Here is a 20,283-nt window from a genome sequence, read left to right as displayed (position 1 = left end):
TATGAATCTTAATAAAATGGAAATATTCAAAAAACGACCACTGACTGGCCAAATTTTGCCTCCCTCTGTAAAAAAATCAAGAATCCTTAAGAAATGGGTACCGCACGAACTGAAGAAAACTAAATAAATCGCCGTTGTGAAGTTTATTTTATGTTTCTTTAATACAACAGAAACGATCTAATTATTGTTCATATTGTAACATGAGACGAAAATTCAAAAGTTTGCAAAATGGTTAAGCAAGCTTGGCCTTTGGAATATTGTTTATAAATTTCGTCATATGAGATATTTTACAACAGAAAGTGGTCTGCACAAAAATAAAATTGCCAAATAAATTAGTTTAATTAAAATTAAATCACGACGGCAGATGTCTGCACTAGTCACTCGAAAGGTCTAATTCTCTAGCACGACAATGCTCGATTAAGCCATTAACAGTTAAATGGTTCAAGTTACGATATATTGCTTCAACAAGCCAGATGCAAGAATATGTTAATGAAGATCTTCAGCATATTTACACAAAACCGTTGACGATACCTGTTAAGATCTATTTCCCAACACCGTCCCAAGAGCACGCCCATCAAAACATAAGAAACACCCACAAAAAATAACGCAAACAAATAACTAAAATCATCTCACAAACGCAACACGATTAATTCGAATTATCGACGGACATAACAGCGCGAATCTCAGTCGTGACTACCATCGATCATTATTATAAGTACACGTGTAATTAAGTAATTGAACAGAGATCACTGGTTGTTAGATGAGATTTTGAGATGATGGGCGGCGATCGAGAGTGGGGACGCCTACCCAAATGTATTTGGGCGGGCACTACTCAAATAGAACACTCGCACTAATTGGACGAGGCAGGTACTCATCAACATCAACGAAAATAAGTAGTGCGGGTTTCATTTTCTGAGTGTGAATGTAATTTCGTTTAGCGTTTTCGTTTTAGATTAGGAAAAAAAAAAATATGATATTTTTTTGCTTTACAGTCATAAGTAGGCCATAAACATTGTTCATACTTTAGTGGATTTCTTATGAACGATTAAAAAATTGATGTTGAACAAATAAATGTATCCGATTTTTACGTGTAGCAAGTCATTAGATATAAACAATACAAATTTAATTTCTAGATAAGTATACAACTTTGGGAATTAGTCAGGTTTTTCATTACATGACATTTGCACGAGTCACTAAAGTACGTTTACTTTATTGCAATTACATGTCGCAACTCTCTACAAACTGCAATGCAATACCCTAAAACTACCCTCTGCTATAAAACTATCAAACAAAATCAATCCGATTCTTGCGGCCATTACCGGTAAGAGTTTTTTTAAGTCTGGTGATTAAAACTAAAAGTAATTAGAGAAGTCTTTGTATATTAAAAACTCTTTGTACTTGTTTTTGTTGTACAAACTAAGATCCTTATTATGCTGCTATTGAATTTGAATACATGAAATGTGATTTATTATGATGATATTAAACATGATCCAAGGTGATACTATACCCAGGATCGCATTGATTTATAACTTTATCATTTCCGTTTTGAGAAGCTTCACTCTCGTCATGAAAATAAATTATCATTTAAAATGAATGCTTCCCTCTTTGTCAATATTATGTCACGTTGTCACAGGTGTAACAACACCTATATTAATTAAACAAAGAACATCATCAATCTTTTTGTTCAACAAAACCGTACAAAAGTTAGTAATATTATAAACATAAAAAGTACGACTCAATTCAACATTTTAGTATTTTTTTCGCGTGGGTTCAAAAGCCGCATTCTCCTCATCTAATTTTAAAAACTAAACGACACAAAGCGTCTGAATAAATATCTTTTAAAAAGTGATATAGCTGATGTTTTAACGCTCGCCGAAAGCGAAATAGCTCAGTAGATAATCTTTATGTCCACGATCACAGGGTGCTCGGTAAGTCTGAGTCGATTATCGTTTTCCCGTCGTTAGAATGGCTATGGCCGCCATTGATCTTGAAATATCCGAAGAAAGCGAATGTGCGCTATCGCGTCAGATTTAAATACCCACAAGTCAATGTCGCGTCAGATTATCGCGAGATCCCGCAGCGAATTCCTGCCATTGCTCAATTTGTCCCATTGAAGTCGCGGTCACCACAATTCGACTTTTTTGGGACGAATGCACAACGTCAATCTATTTTTAACACGTATGAATACATACGATCGGTGAAAGGTGAGCCAGTTAGGTTTTATTTGATTTTCCAATAAGTCACAACTAAATTTGATTAAATTTTTTTATATATATTGTTATTATTATTATATATATATAGTATATATGTATAAAACTAAACTGGATTTTCTTTTGCGCTCTATTTAGTAAATTACTTGTATATCTCAGACATGGTGAATATTGCGTCATTTTTATTACTATTGTAGATAAAGTTTATGTTTTTCTTCTGGCACGTTTCTTACATTTCACTGTGTATAGAATTGCCTCCGTTTTCTTAATGCTTTTTGTGCGTGTTAAAAAAAATATTTTTCTGAAACTATTTGCCTAATAGTAAAGAAAAAAACATATAGTGTATGCTACATGTAAATATTAAATCTAAACTAAATCAATTAAAAACATTGCTTTTATTTTTACCTATTATATGAAACATTATACCCCTCAATGTATTGAATCAATCCATCCATTCAATATATTATTTTGCAACAATTATAACTATACTTAGCTTAGAAATGACAGTCATTAGGCAGTATTTAATTTGCCTTAGCAGACAAATAAGAAAATCATATTTTTCTAAAGAGGTGTATGTTTGAGAATACCGTTTCTCTTGCCAATCAATACATTGTTTTCACGTGTATTTTTATTGCTGTGATTTATCATACCCTTGTCTTATTTCGTATAAAACTAGCATATATTAGTAATATAACTTAAATATATGTAGTTTTAAAATACAAAATTATTTACAATGTTTAAAAATCAATAACTATTCGTAAAATACTTTGTCTTTAGTCGTTTTTTGTAATTTAAATTTTACGATACTCTGTTCAGAAATCACAGTTAGTAGATAGCATGTCATTGGTTTGCTTTTTAACAATTTTATTATTTTACACTAATTGAGAATCGGGTGAAGCACATCTAAACTGAATTTTGACCAATAAGAGAGCGCAAACAACAATTATCCCTTCTCAGAAGGTAAAAATCCACGTCAAAAGCAATAAAATCGCTCACATATCATAAGTCCGTAAGGATAGCTATCATTATAAAACATAGTGTAATATCCAAGTGCAAACTAACTATAGAGCAATATGCGAGATGCAACGTCTGTCTGTACTTATTCTCTCGCTATTTTACCCCTGAGAGATGAGTTGGTTGAATATGTATTTTGAACTTGAACTACTGAAAGTTGTGAAATTATAATTAATTTTAAACCTTTTGTTAGGTTTGGGTTTGAACAGCAATTGGACGTTTTGTAACTGTCAAAGTGTGTTTCATAGACATTTTAAAGTAGCGTATAATTTCACATCAGTTAAATTATATTTTCGCTAGTAGAAATACATATATACATCTACCGGTTAAAATATATTTGCACTTCACTAGTAAAATATATAGCTTTAGTGAAAAATATACATTCACTGTATAATTTATATATCACATATAAATAAATAATGACAGGCATAGATTCAAAACCATTTTATTTAGATTTTCTTTGAGGGATAACCTGAGAATTTCTGGTTTAGAATCAGGGACGGCATTTCAGCTATTTCCAAGGGGGGGGGGGTAAGATTTTTTTTTGAGGGAAAACCCGAAACTTTGATTTCAGATTTTTTTTAACTATTTCAATTTTTCGATTATAATTATATTTTGATACTTGACTCATTGATAATATTTCAGTAGCACGTAATCGGTACTTAACACGTCGCTGTTCAGCTCAATTTTTAACTTGAAAAATAGCACAGTTAAGCTAGAAATAGCAGCCAGAATGAATGTGCAAATATCACGTCGATACTGGTTATTGTTTAAGAAAAGTTATTGTTACAGACACTTGTACATTATATTTTATAGTTAATATAAAATAGTCATTTATATTTAAAATAAAGTGCTACAACTGTCACTATCAATATTTTGTATTCATAGACTTTTAAATACTGTTCGTTATTGAAGCCATCATGTATTTGAGAACAAAATAATGATATAAATTTATAAACTCTCTTGACTTAATTCGGGCCATTGTATCATATCGCTTTAGTGTTGTTACTTTAGCGAATTCTTAGTAAGTCAAACTTAAAAGCAAGCTTTGAGAATTATATTATAGAAATAATGATTAACGTTTCATTTAATAGACACTATAGATCTTATTTCTAATATAAATATCCCGTTGCAGATTCAGCATTAGTCACCGAGTGTTGTCATCCGTTTTTTATATTTGTTTTTGTTTTGAAAGTCTCATCTCAGCGTCGAGTATGATTTATATTGATTGGCGGCTTCCCCCAGATGACACGTGGAAGCGACAAAAAGTGGTCTTGTTCCTCTCGTAAATTGCGGCGCCGGTGGCGGTTTTCGGAACTAAATCACGATGTGGCAACACCGACCCACAACAGCGACGACAGCCAGGGTGGCGAACCCTCACCTGATTTATTACCGAATATTTGCTAATTGCGACCGAGGCGGATGTAAGTTTGGGTTTATTGTCTGGGAGTGTCTAGACGAGGTGTCTAATTGGAATGCATGCCTTAGCGCTGCGGTGTGTGGCGAAACAAGTCACCAACAAAAATATATAATAAAATAAAGCTACGACATCAATTGAAATAAGAGCTTATCGAGTCAAATAAATACTATATCGATTGTTTCTATATTTAAAATCACAATATATAAAGTCATCAGTATGAATATTAAATACAATAAAAGCGGGCCCAGAATTGCTCCCTGCTGTATACTGTACAAGTAACCATTACAATATTTTTTTTTAAATACATATATGAAAATAAGGATATTTTCACTGGCAAAAATATATATCTACTGGTGAAAATGTATTCCGATATGATTTCACTGAAATGATATATTTTTAAAAAATATTTTCAGGTAGTTTTTCTTTGATCCGATAATTTCTGGTTTAGAAGCAGAGACGTAACTTTTTCCAGGGGGGGGGGAAGTTCGCTAGATAGTTGTCATTTTTTTTAAATATTTTTATTTCAATGAGATTCATAGTATTTCGTTAAATGGCGTGCATTTTATAGGGGGCAAATTCAAGAGAAGGTTTAATGTAGGTAAGAATTTAATAAATAAGAGTTTTCGATACATTTAATATTAATTAATTTGTATATTTCTATATATTAATTTATTTTGTATTGCTATGTGGCGCTAGTTTCGACTATTAAGTCGTCAAATGGTGCAAAAACGTTGACAAACTACTCTGGCGACAAATGGCTCGTGACCGTCTGACAATATCCTGTCTCCGGGTGATCACCCCGTCGCTTCCTAAGGATTTTTAATTATGCAAAGAATGTCAACAGCATGCTCCAACTAACGAGAGAAATGCGCCCTTTAAACGACAGCCATTTGGAAAGTGTCGCCAGTGGAAAAATTATTGTCAGATGAAAAAAATGACCCAAAACTATCCATCAATGAATTAAATAACAGAATAGTTTGGTATGTCTGACAATAATATTTTTTTTTAACTTTTGATTGATATTAGCTGGATATATTTTTATACACGATACAAGATATTTATATAAGCTTAAATTTATTTATATAAGATAAAACCCGTATAATCAACTTCAATACTGAAAATTCTAAGAAAAAAAAATTCTCCCTATTAAAGCTAGGGCATCCAAATACCCGGCCAAATTTATGACCCGGTTCTCGGGTATTGTTCCTTTACATAACCGGATACCTGGTTCAGTTCAGGGTAATTTTTATCAACTATTATATACTAACACAGATATATAAGTACATCATAAATTAAAATATTTGATATTCGTATTTTGCCTAAATAGTATTTAACTAAAAAATAAAAAAAAAATCTATTCTTACCGATATAAATTCAGATTTCTACTGTAAGAATATGGGTTGAAGTGAATTCAAACCAAATTTTGGTTAATATGAGAGCCCAAAAACAATTATCACTTGCCGTCGCAAGATTTTATTGCTTTTGACGTGGATTTGAACATTCAGAATTTTCCCAAAAACATGCATGTCATTTTATTGAAATACTGTGAATCTTAATTAAATAGAAATATTAAAAAAACGAACATTGATGCCCCCCTCTGAAAAAATCTGAAATAATGTCCCTAACAATAAGCAATGCTCAATGAAAGCTTTTAGTTTAAAAAAAACTAAATAGTCACAAATAATGTATATAATAAGAATGAAATATTTATGTATTTTTACCACGTGTGCCCACGAAGTTTTAACTTTCAGATAAAGTGTTAAACGCTAAGTTAGCGCCGGGGAGATGTGCGCCATTACCCCGAGTCGTTAAAGTTAAACGACACAGTTAAATTGGTTTTGCGTGTTTTTGCTCTCGTTTCGCAATAAACGTCGCATTCGGGACCAAATTAAATATTCAAGAGCTCAAAGTTCAAGGTCACCTAAAGAGACAAGAAACGACTAAATCGTGGTATTAAAATTAAATTTATTTATAACTCCCCTTTGTATTTAATTAAAGATATTTTGCGTGTGGCATCGTGCGATGCACGCCACGTCTTATCCAATTAATTCGCATGAAAACCATCCAGAACTTTCAGCATCTGTTCCAAAGCACATTCTGCACGTCTTGTTGAAATGACCGAAATAATATTAAAAGCGGATCGATTGTATGTTCTCCTTCTATTGGCAACCCCGCTTTTCGGATCACGTATCCCATGTGAAAAACGTCGACGTTTAAATATATTAAAAATGTATGATATACTTGGAGCTGGCGTTCAATGCAATAACTCGACTCGAAGCGAAAATACATATATCCATTTTTTACACCCTCCTTCCCGGGAGATGGAAATCCTTTTCACTTCGACAGCGTCAAAGTGTTTTTGGCCATAAAACGTCGGCCTCGAGGGACTGCGAGTTAACAAATCACATTTAAAAATACCCGAGGGAATAGCTGAGGCCTGAGGTTACGATCACCTGCTATGGAATGTCTTTAATCTACCGATATTTATATATTGTGTTTCTTACAAACATCCTTAATGGTTTAACAACTTAACAAGTCAAGAATCTCTTAGCACCTCTAAATTACAATTAATAAGTAAATAATTACATAAAACCGATTTGTAAACCTTACCAAACACACGATGTTATATATAAATATAATGTTGTTGGATCTATATATTTATATGTTTAGTTTAAAAATCGAAAGAAGGTAAAAAAAACATTGGTTATGTTTCCCACCCTGATACATATCCACCTGTCAAACATTACAAAATGGCGTCTTCTCTAGTTTTATGTTTTCGTTTTATGGTGTGCAAATCGAAAATTAAGATTGGCGATGAAAGCTCGCAATTCACGGTTGGGTCGCAATTCAGTGTCGAGTTACAATACGTGTCGAGACATATCCGACAGGCGAATTCGGCGAAACCGACACGCTTTGATCGCCGCCGTCTTGGCGGGATAATCAGGGCTGCCAACCGCGCGAATATTACAAACTCCTCTTTCATATTAGATTTAAAAAAATACGAGTGCTGTGCCAAATCCGCGTGCAATTGCTTTTGAGACATTTTCCTAATCTTCTATGAATATATTTATTAGGATCGGATTTTTATAAAACTACATATGTATATGAGAGATAAATAATATTATGGACGAACTTTATATAATCGACAACAAAGTATTTTAGATTAATAAGAGTAACGCCATTTGTTAATGTCGCTTTGTTTAAATTAATAATGGATATTTAATGTACTGATTAAAAAAATTAACAAAAAAAAGTGTTTTACTGTTTGTATAATAGCTATTATGACGCATTGGGAAAACATGTCAAATAGTTATAGTCAGATTTGTAATAAAAATAATAATAAATAAATTGTTATATTAGTTCATAATTATTAAAATAAAAATCACTGATTTCAATCTAGTGTCTCACTACTTTACTACTAATTGTTGATTGTGTGTACTACATTGTAATGCATTCGGCTAACATATGTCATGTAAAATTTGCAATAAATGAATTATTAAACGGTATCACGTATTTCGTGTTGATAATGCTATATTTTAGGTTACTATTTTATCAATCCACAATAATAAAGCTGAAATGCAAAACTATTTATTATTTCATGACCCTCTAGAAATAAATGTATATTATTATGAAATTAAAAATAACATCTTGTTGAGTTCGTCCTTAATATTTTGGTTGTTCGTCCCTAATATATGCGTTTTTACGACATCTACTTTTAGTAGATAAGAGTATAAAAATAATAATAATAAAACTGTTGCATATTATAAAACAATTCTTTATCATTTCTCTTAAAACTTTGAAATTAATAAAAATAAAATAATTTCTGCTGAGAAATAATAAAATATCTGCAAAACGACATTTAATGAATTAGAAATTGGCATTTTATAACATGCCGACTTTTTAAAACCAACAGTTATCCATGTATCACAAAAATACTAATGACTCGCACCTATTTATGATTGTTTTCACTATCATTTGCATTTATCGAAAGGCTACCTTGAAACGTTGGTTTGTGGATGGAGATAAACATTAACACGATTGGATTTTAATTTGCCTTTTCTCCCAAGTACAAGTTATTCGAAGGAACATTATAAAAACGGTAAAACACGCATAACGCAAACTCTGTAAAAAAATGTTTAATTTTAAGTATCGCTAAAATCATATTGAAAATCAAAATATAGGTCTGAAATCAGCATGTAGTTTAACTTATCTTTATATAAAATAAAGTACGAATTTTACAAAAATTAGTGAAGAAGAACCGGTTAGAGTTAAATATGCAAATTTGGTTAGTGTAAACCAGTGGTGCTTAAAAAATATGCAATTTTATATATCCAATTCCACATTAAGTACGTGACATCCGAGGCAATTCCCTGGCGAGTCGTCAGCGTTGGCTGTCTCCAGACAAGACATCCAGACTTTTTTAGTCGGATAGCGTCCCGAGAAAAAAACTCTAACATGCATTTTCGGGTATATCCATTTCCCGAGCGATCTCTCGGGTCTAATAAAAGTACATATTTATGCGCGTACAAGACTTCGGTAACCTTACATCTTGTGTCATGAATTATGAACAAAAAACGCACAAACGCACCGGTATTACCGGAAAGTAATGCATCTTTAATCAGCTCTGATCCAAACTCAATTGAATAATTCGAATTACAATTAACTTTCAATAACTAACGTTTGTTACTACTGCACTATTTGAAACTAATCAAAATCATGGCTTCATACTTTCAGATCAATATTGAGCTCACGACTACTGTAATAATCAAGCATCTTGAAAATTGCAGACACGTTCGAAAAGCTCGTAGAGAAAACGACGCAGCGCAAAGACTAATCACATTAAAGCAGCGATTCAAAAATGGGATTCGAAAAAATATATTTTTACACATTTTTTATAAAATAATGCAACGAAGCCAACACAATCAACAACCACTAAATAAGTAGTAAGACAATACTGAAATCAAAGTCTGTAAATTAGTGATATATTATACATATATATTTTATTAATTAAAAACGAAAATTTAAGATGTCACTATGCACGACCTATCTCTAGTGAAGTAATTTTTACACTAGTAAAGTCCAAATTCATTTTCACCAGTAGATTAGAACTTTCATTAAGTCAAGTCCAAAATATAAAATAAGTTGACTCATATATCAGGGAAAATAAGCGTAAGAATAAATACAGACGTCGCATCTCGCATATTGCTCCATAGTTAGTCTGCACTAGGATAGTACACTATATTTTAAAAGTATGATAGTTATCCTTACCGATATTACCACAGACTTCTAATATAATAGTATTGGTTAAAGTATATTCCAACCGAATTTAGGTCAATAGAAGGGCGCAAAAACAATTATCCCTCTTCAGAAGTCAAAAATCCACGGCGAAAGCAACAAAATCGCGTCGGCACCGTCGCAGTGGGAACACTCGTTACCGAGCGTATTTTATATACATTAAGATTGGATCTGTATCGGATTTTTTTGTGTGGATTTGCATGTAAATTAAATAACTAAAAATAAATTAACCGCGATAGAATTATTGAATTGACGGAAATTAAATCTTTGTTTTTGAGATAAGCGCTAAACAATAATAAAGAGTGGGCCTTTCCAACATTTTATTTCGTTCAACTAACGAATTCTGCGAATTTCGGTCGTAGTAGATACGGGCAATAGGCTTTTTATTCACAAATGTTTTTCGAAATGTTATACTTTCACTAATGAAGTCCAAATACATTTTCACCAATAGATATATATTTTAACTGATAGGCGCTAGTGAAATTACATGCTGCTCTAAAATATCTATTGTAAATGACCATTTTGTGTTCAAACCCAAACGTAGTCAAATGAAAGTTCTAAAACTAATTATAACTTGCATTAGGTCGAAACCAATATATTAATAAATAACTAAATTCCAATTAAAAATTAAGTTTTAATCATTTATCAAAGCAACTTATGATGAAATTTAACCTACTATTTATATCTGGACAAAAAAACTACTTTATATTTATTTTGCTACTATACATTAATTACTCTTGATTACGATTTACAAATATTAAGACATCTTGAACCATCAAACTACTTAAATTTAATGTATAAATAATAATTTACTTATTAAAAATCGCCTTTAGTATAAATTGAAATAGTGCATCTCAAACTTAGTATACAAAAATAAATAGTGTGTAAGTCAACATTTGATATATGTAAGTTATCTTATCTTCGTTATAGAAATGAGGCAAAATAATTTTACAGTACTATAGTATGTATTTTTTTTCAGTTTTCCTATCTATAGCGTATCATTGTTTTTTATTATTTTTTTTAACTTCTCAGCGAGCAAAATTAATGATTTCTCTCCGGTAACACTGGAAAAGATTGTGCACAAGAGCGTGCACATTCTTGAAATGCGATTTGAGGATGTTTGCGCGCCAGCATCACAATGAGATCGACCCTCTTGGGAGAGGGTTGCAACGCAAGCCACAAAGTGAACTCTCCGCGAAATATAACCAAAACAATGCGACAATGGAGCGGCGGCCCCTTCCCGTCTCGTTTCTTTTACAATTGGCGAAATTACTTTAATATTTGCTCAGTATTAGATTTCCTTTTGTGCGCAATGAGACGTGTGCTTGCGCAGCCATTGTGAGCGAATTGGATGTGAATAATTTGCGAGCCCCCCGAGGAGTCCCATTATTTTTTGCTTTCTTATTCGCTTTTTTTCGGGAAATCCGTTGGGCTCTCTTCTCGCACCTTCATCAAAGCAAAGTGGACCTTGTTCAATTAGCTTTTATGCTCGACGTATCTCGTGAATCATCTGTCTATTTCTCACTTTTCGTTTGATGCATGGCAATACAATCTAGGAACACGAGCATTGTGCTACGAATTAAAACATCAAAAGAGCCGTGACCGTAAAAACACATTAACGGCGTTGAATTAAAGCGTTCGGGACGAGAGCTGATTATTTACGACCAGGTGCTGTAAAACGAGCACTGAAAAGTTACACGAGAATAACATTTTCACGTAACAAACTTTCATAGACATCTGTTGACCGAATTGAAAAATAATTGTGGAATATTACTGCCATCTATTAGCGACCATTAGAATAATTAACCTAAAAGTTTTCTTCTTAAGGACTTTAATTAAATTTTAATTTACTGCCATCTATAAATATTAATAGAAACTAATTTAATATAGAATTTTCCCATATTATGTTTAGCATATTAACTCTCCATTCATTCTTGGAATTCATAAATAATATTTCAGAATGAGTTCTTACAAAATTATAGATACCGTTTATGATTGGAAACTCGAATTTTAATTGGAACAAATTAGAGGATTTTTATAATTAAAAAATAGAAAAATGGGCAAATACTGCATATATTTGGTTTATGATAATAGAACAACTCATCGAGCACATTAATAGATTTAGTTTTTATCAATAGTAAAAGAGTACAATGTAAAGTTAAAACAACTCCAAGAATTACTGATCATATATTTATATAGAGAAACAATGTAATCAAGGTAAAAAAATTATGAAACAATTAAAAAAATTTTTTTTACCTAATTAAGAATAAAATTACAAAAATGTGACTCGAATGTAGATAACATAAATGTTAATATGATATAGATCAATATTTATAAGAATATTGTAAATAATAAAATAAAAAGTCAATATAATTTTAAAACAGAATATCGTGTCGGCGCCGTCGCCTCATATTAAGTCTTTTCATAACAATATTTCCACTTATGTAGAAATCGAATGAAATGAGAATCGTGTGAATCGTGTGAGAATCGAATCAAGCACATTTAAACCGAATTTTGACCAATAGGAGAGCGCAAAAAAGGAACGCTCGGTAAAGAGCGTTCCCGACATGATTTTATTGCTTTTGACGTGGATTTTTGACTTCTGAGAAGGGATAATTGTTCAATCCTCAGTTTAATTAATTAGTGCAGTACAATAATGAAACATTTATTGTAAAATTTGGATAATTTAAATAAGTAACTTTATGCCCGGTTCACATTATACCAGTTGCTCTCTAGTTCAGTGATCAAATCCAGCGCTGGATTGCAACTAGAATAATCTGAACAGCGTTTTGATTCCAGTACAATGCACTGGATCCAGTGTGAGATTTAGTCCAATAATTGGATTACTGGTCTACTTTTTAATCCAGCACAACTGGAATCGTCTAAATAGCCAATTTAGTGCCATTCCAGTAGAAACATCAAACGGTAGCCACGTGTTGTTTTGTTTCTTGTTGGAATAGTTTGTCGTTTTCAATGGTGAAAAAGTTATACAAAGATCAAACTTTACAGTTTGTTATTTTAAATAGAGAACATGGGTGTTTATGGGACATAATATCATGTTATAAAAACAAAGTCATACATTTTGTGCCAATATGTTTTGCAAAAAATCAGCGAAAGTTTCAGTGTGGATGATGTGAAAAATAAAATATATAGTATTCATTCTACATACTATCTTGAACTAGACAAGAATAAAAAATCATCTACAACTGGTGCTAGTGGTAATGTTTACTAGCCCAAAGGGAAATGCTTCGCCGGGTTTAAATAATTTATAAAAAATGCGACGGTGAAGAGTAATTATTTATTACAATCACTATTCGTTGACGAGCAGTAACTATAAAAGACATTTTGACAGATTTTTAATGAATCATATTATTTTGCCATGATACTTTTCCTTCATTCACAAAATAATTAATGTACCGTGTCCTTTTTTCTCTAGTACATAATGTTGAGTTGTTACTGCCCTGCTGCATGATTGTGTTTAAAACGCTTACTTTAAATCAGAAATAGAGGAAGAAGAAAAATTAGGAAACTTTCTACTGAACAGGCTATCCTAGAACAAGAAGAAATTCAGAGTGTGATTACAAAATGTCTACTGAACGATTTGGGCTATAGAAATACTACGTTTACATACACACTACAAGTGCCGGGACCAATTAGTAATATGCCATTGAGTAGTCCAGCATCTACTTCAGACACACAGACCAATGATGACTCATTAAATGTACTGTGCGATGCCCAGAATATGATAACATCGTTATGAATGCTTTTCAAAATGCGTAAGTAAAACAATTTCATAAATATTTAATAAAGGATTAAAACTGACCTTGATGTAATCTTTTCATGCCTTTCTTATTTCCTCACAGACTTCTGGTATAATTGTTGATATAGATTACTTTAGCAATCGAAATAGATGACTGAGACTTCTGTAATTATTTACAATACTTAAAAAAGACAGAGTGACTTCTAGTTTAATTTTCGCAGGTAACATCTCAGAACATGTCTTGTTATGTGGAATTTTATTTAAAACTAATGATAACAGTTCCTCAAAGTTTTCTGCTGTCATTCTCATTGCTAATTTATACCCATAGGGATCTTCTGACGTCAAATGTTGCAAAAGCAATGTCGAACCTCAGTTTTCATTTCTTTCGCTTATCCAATTTCTCATCCAAATCTGTTTTTCTTATTTTAGTTACTATGCAACCACATCAATAACTTCTTGTACCACTAACAATTGAGCGTTTTTAAAACATGTTTTAACTGCTTTCTTTTTAAAATCATTGTCACTGTGGTGTTTACAATTCAACGACTTTTAAATGACTGGAATAATGTAGACGACACCGCCATTGCAGTCCAGCGGTGGAATTCATTTATTAGACCCAGCGACTGGAATAATGTGAACCGCGCATTAGAATAAATTCACAACATAATTTGCAAATAAAAAAAGGAACCAGTACTGATGAATTGGATGTAAATATAATTAAAGAAACGGTAGACTATTCAGTAAATAAAGTACTTTGAAGATTGCTAAAAATAAAATGTATGTTTATTTATTATAAAGATACGTTAGATAATAATATAAAATAATGTAAAATATTAAGGTGTAAATATAGATAAAAAAATTAATTTTAAGGAACATAGTAATTACAAAATAATATGTTACCAGAGCATTTAAATTAGTATTTAATAAGAAATAAAAATCTACATAGATTTAGAAATAGAGACAATTTCAGGATAGTAAGGTATAAGAAAACGAGTACGGCCAAGGGAATAATGTACGGAGGTGTCAATTTGTATAATAATATTCCTAGAACAATTTGCAAAAATAAAAATGTAGCCTGTTTCTTTAATGGACCAAAGAAACACCTGTGTGCATTAAGAAATAAATTATAATATTAGTATTTTTTTATATTCTGTATGTTTATATGTATATTTTGATTAAATTTGTTGTGTATAATTAATTAGCTATTATTTTAACCCTTTATGTGCTAGGTGCGGATAATAAGGTGCGGACAACTTTAAATTTATTTTTTACTGTACAATTAACTAAATACGTGACTTTTTATGAAAAATAAAAAAATTAAGAGTTAACCCTTTAAGTGCTGAATTTAATTTACGAACCATACTTATTAAAATCTTACCTAATGACGTATGTATGTATGATAAATAAAAATGTCTAATTATATTTGATTATTGATTTTATTTTGTTTATTGACATCGATATAATATTATATAGACACGTTATATCTTTTCAACGCATGTATAAATCTAACACATAATAAAATTCATAAATCATTAATTCTCTTTACATTTTATACATATAATAAATATTTACAGTAAATTCATAACATCACAAACAATCGTTAATACTCGTTGTATTTCATAAATCGTTAATAACACTAAAAATAAATAGATCACAATAAAGAAATTATATAAGACACAAGATTCGTTGCATTATATTATAAATAAGGTTCAAAATATTTAATAGCTGTGTTTGAACATTTTTCGTATAACGGAGTGGCTCGTCCCAATGTCGTCGCGTTCTTGGAGCGCATTTTTATATCTTTCGGCTTTAAAACGTTTTTGTGATTGGAATTTGGAGGTCTAGACGGTGTCAGTATCGATTTAGAACTGAGACCGGACGTTTCTAAGAAATATTCAAAGGGAATGGAGATATTCTTGCGACTGATGATTGAATCGGTGGGAGATTTATCGATCGACGGTTCACGTTTGACGGTGTTGTACGATCCACAATTGCTGCCGGACGAATTGCTCGATTCGATATCTGAATATCGAACCGAATCGGCTTCTAAGTTGTCTATGTTCGATAGTAGATCGGGTTTGTTAGACATTTTAGAATAGTTTTTTAACGCTGTTTTGATCGTACTGTGTAGTGATTCACTCCCTAAAGGGATCTTCATGTCTGTTTCGTCGTCTGGTATGAGTTCTATTTTGTATAAGCTTTCCGAAGGCGTCGTTTGGGACAGTTTACGAAAATTTTCTTTCGGTATCGGGTTTGAATCGTCGTTGTTAGAGTCTGTGCTCTCGCTTGAGCTAATTTTGTACTCTTCAGCTAGAGCTATGTTTGTGAATTCGCAATCGTCTATTTTGAATTCTTCGAAGTTTTGCGATAGATCAAATTTTTCGGCGTCGTTTTCATATCTAGAAGAATCTAATCTTGGCTTATCGGGACTTTTTGAGTTTCCGTTCAAAACATTCGCTTTTTGATAGATAACGTTCGGGTACTGTTGTTGTCTGTTATCGGACGTCAAAATACATTTATTGACATCTTCTATTCCCACGCTTCGGTTTTTTATGTCCGTTAGAATACTCGATACGGAATGACCCATTTGAATGGAGTTCCTGTTGTCTATTTTAGGGTTCGGAGGTTTTTTTACGAAGCTATCGCGCAACGTTTTTGTTTGAGCGTCACTGTCTTCTTCGTCGTCCGGTATTATGATCTCAGTGACCTGCGGAAGCTTCGGAATATCTTTATCGCAGATCTTATTCGGAGGGATCTTCGATATCGTGGCAACTTTTGAAATCTGCGGCCGTCTTTCGGCAATGTTCGGTGAGAATTGCTCCGCGTGTATTTCGACAGTCGTCTGCGAGAGGACCACTTCGTTTTTGTTGGAATCTACCGGAACGTTAATCTCCGATATCGAGCAATAGTCGGGCTCCGCTCCGTTGCTCGATTTGACGGACGCCTCCGACGAATCCTGCTTTACCTTTGCGTCGGGAACGTCAGCAATCCGTTGATTCGGATCAACGGTGTCAGAGTTCAAAGTTGCGTTGACAACTGGCAAAGCGCTTCCGTTGTTGATTTTGAACTTTGAAACGAGATTCTTGGGTTTGGGAGGCAGCGCCGGAGGAACTCTGGGAGTTTTTTTCTTATTCGTCGCCGTTCCCGTACCGCCGAATTTATCCATATCCACGTAATGATTACCGTTCATCTTGTGTTCTAAATTCATAGCCATGTTTTTAACGAGAGACGGTTTTTTAGTATCGTTGAGCATCCTCGGCAGCGGAACCGGTTTCAATTTGCTCTTTTGCACCGGAATATTAGACGGTTTTGTTAAAATCGGTTCGTAATCGTTACTATAAATACTTTGGATCTCATAATTGAATCCTTCGGACGTATTCGGAACTTCATAACTATGTTCAGATGCCGTTTCGAGACTAAATTTAACAATTTTATTGTTACCTCTAATTTTAGGATCTTTATTTGTACCTTCGGTTCTTTTCACGTGCTCTTCGAACGATATACTATTCAGTGTTGAAAATTGGACTCGTTTCGTCGATGCTTTCGGACTAGTTTCATGATTTTTCTGATCATTACTGTTTTCGTCTAAATTGTTTTGCAGCAATATTTGATTGACGCACTCCAAAACTGGGTTGTTTTTATATATACCGCAAGATTGATCTTCGTCTTGATCGCTAGCGCTAGCGTACCAGTTCTCGCTGGGTTCGTTATCAAATTTATTACTACCGGCTTCGTCGTAAATCGCACTGTCTCTAATACTGTTCGATACACTACAATACTCTGGTTCGTTGTTTCCGCACGCACTGTTACTATCGTTGTTCTTGTGCGCTTCGTTGTCGTTTTCGTTAGTCGCCTTCAACGTCGGAAGATACTCCAACGGAATATTGTTCGAATTCACGTCCGTATTAGCATCTGTATCGTTGAATGTGGCAGTTAATATATCGTCGGCTGATTTGTACCTATATCGCTTTTGCTTCTCTCTCTTGATTGAATAATGGCATTCGATCTCGGGTTCGGGATCACTTATATTATTATACCAAGGTTTGTCGCTCTCCATAGATTCTCTATCTAGAAACGACTCCGACTGAAGTGACAATCTTTCACTTGCAGGTTTTCTTATCCCGTGCAAACTATCAATCTTATTACTCAAAGACATGGATCTGTTGTTCGTCTTCTGCAATCTTAACTGCACGCTGTCGTTAAATAAACAATTCTCGTTACTCTGCGATGCATTCAAGAGCTCATCTATTCGATTCGACGTTTTCTCTATATCCTTCGTTATCTCTTCTCCGATGTCGTATTTATTGCTAACTTTAGAATCTCTCTCGGATTGAGCCCCGTCTTCGGCGCTGCTGCTGCTCGCTTGACTTCTATCTTTCTTTTGTACCGAATCCAAATAAGCGCTGCTCTGCCGTCTGCCGGAATATTTCCTCGATCTTCTTGTGACGTCTTTCCTCACGAAAGCTTGTTTGTTCTTTACATAAGTCCCTTTGCATTGCGAAAAAGCCTCGCCGTTCTCAAACACTTCCTCGCTAGAACTAGTATTGCCTTGTTGATTCGGCTCGTTGCTTTTGGGCAATTGGAAAGCCTTACTCGACCGAGCGCTCTTCAGCTTTTCCTGATAGCTCAAGCTTCGTTCGAATTTACCTGAATTGTGCGTTTCGACGCTCTCCAAGCTATGAAACTCGGGATCGGTCTCGATGTTGGTCTGCTCACTAGTCGAACCGATCAAATGTTGGCAGTTCTTACAATAAGCCGATCCGTCTCGAGCGGCTTCATGTTTCAACTTTTTAATCTGCTCTCTTTGTTGAAGGATTTGAGCGTTTTTGGTCTGGAACTGCAGCGATATCATTTTCTGATCCCGCTTAAGTTTCGCTTCTAGGATGAGAAGAGCGTGCACTAAAGTAGCCAATTGTTGATCTCTGGCTTGGAGTCTTCTATCCGAAGCTGCATTTCGGTTAGCTAAACGCAGCTCCAGATCGCCGGCTCTCTGCTGCTGCCTCGCCAGAGCGTCCGACTGCAGCATCAGCGCCCTGTGCACGTTGGCCAGCTCCCTTTTGAGCTCGGCCACCTCTCCGGCGCCGCTCTGCCCATTGCTACTTCCAGCGTCCATCTGAAATTAAAAAGAAGCTCTAATTAGAAACATTCATTGACGAAAAAACATCAATTGAGTTTAATTGACTTGTTAAAGAATCGTCTGAGTCATTACAAATTAGTTTTAAACATACCGATATGCAACTTTTTCTAAGATATAAAACTTGTAAATATCTCAGCTAAAATGTCAACTATTAAAAAATTGTAACTCTGATAAAAAATCTAGAGATAATAGTAATAATAGTAAAAATGTTTCATATTAAAAAAATAAAAAAAAGTTTTTTTCTCGGGATAAAACGATTTTTGTTAAAATATCTCAGCTTTGAAGTTTATAAGGAATACAGTGGTGCCTCGACTTTAGAGTTTAATACGTTCCGAGACGGAGCTCGTAACTCAAATTACTCATATGAAAAATCAATTTCTCCCATTGAAATTAATTAAAATGTACTTAATCCATTTTAATTTTCCCCTTTGAAATGAATTAATGGCAATTAAAATGATAAATACATACTATCTAAATTAATAACGAAGTTTATTTTTTGCTCGTATATCAAGTATTTTTTTTAAATTGTTCTTATCTAAAAAACTCGTATATCAAGTCACTCGTAAGTCGAGGTTTCACTGTATACTAGTTTTAGAAGACACGATAACTGCTATAATGTTATTTAAATCGCAATCAAAATATTTTTTAAGATCTTAGTTAAGTTAATTAGTCTCTGTTAAAAAAGACCTAGAGGAAAAAGTAAGCATACCAAAAATATTAAATAATAAATGTTCTGATTTATTAAGGTCATGCCCGTTACAAATATCGTTATGGCTAACAGATGTTTGACTTCCAAGCCGAGCGGGTTACTCCCGCCCGGTTTTTCTTGTACTGCTGGCTTCCGTACTGCGCGGACGCGGTGATGAGAATGTTATGTATAAGTAAAATATAATGATATAAAACCATTCGATGCTTTTTATTGGTCCTTCGAGACAAAATAAGCTGTTAAGGTCACTTAAAAAAAATAAAAACCCGAGAAGAGAAGTTTAACAATAGATAAACAATTAAAATTAAAATAATAATAACTAGTGTAAATGCAAATTTCAGCGTTACTACTGACCGAGGTCATCAGTTTGAATCGTAGTTGTTCAACCAAATGAACAAGCTATTGGAAACCAAGCACGTAATTGTGGATCCACATGTCCCACACATCTCCCATACAAGAAGCCTTCAAATACCTCGCGAAATCACACTAACCCACTAATCTCGTGTATCGGTGACTACGACAAAAACAATCATAAATTTAAATACAAGCACTACATGCGAAAGCACATATTGCTTTAGAGGCTAAAGACAACATATCAATAATTCTAGTACTCAAATTACCACTTAATTTATTGTTTTTTTTTTCTTTCGCTTAAATTGTAACCGCAAACGTTTTGTTTTATAATCCTATTTTTTATCAAATTGTAGCTAATCACTAATTGCAAACATGAAAATGGTTATA

The 20,283-nt window shown here is 33.3% G+C and overlaps 1 protein-coding gene across 2 annotated transcripts in view; it reads right to left on the bottom strand.

Annotated features, from left to right (window-relative positions):
* Window positions 1-15,116: 15,116 nt before the first annotated feature.
* Window positions 15,117-20,283, bottom strand: part of LOC148229053 (uncharacterized) — a 37,390-nt gene continuing 32,223 nt past the window's right edge. For both annotated transcript variants that reach the window (XM_088197117.1, XM_088197118.1), the window contains one exon: window positions 15,117-18,812. In XM_088197117.1, the coding sequence (XP_088053243.1) occupies window positions 15,396-18,812 (3,417 nt within the window). In that variant the 3' untranslated portion in view covers window positions 15,117-15,395. The remainder of the gene's footprint in view (window positions 18,813-20,283) is intronic.

The sequence above is a fragment of the Plectrocnemia conspersa genome, unplaced genomic scaffold (genome assembly GCF_051122295.1).
Source record: "Plectrocnemia conspersa isolate PC_06_02 unplaced genomic scaffold, ASM5112229v1 ptg000011l, whole genome shotgun sequence".
NCBI classification, from domain to species: Eukaryota; Metazoa; Arthropoda; class Insecta; order Trichoptera; family Polycentropodidae; genus Plectrocnemia; species Plectrocnemia conspersa.
Note: the sequence above shows the minus strand (reverse complement) of the source record. Positions and strands in the feature narration are given on the sequence as shown.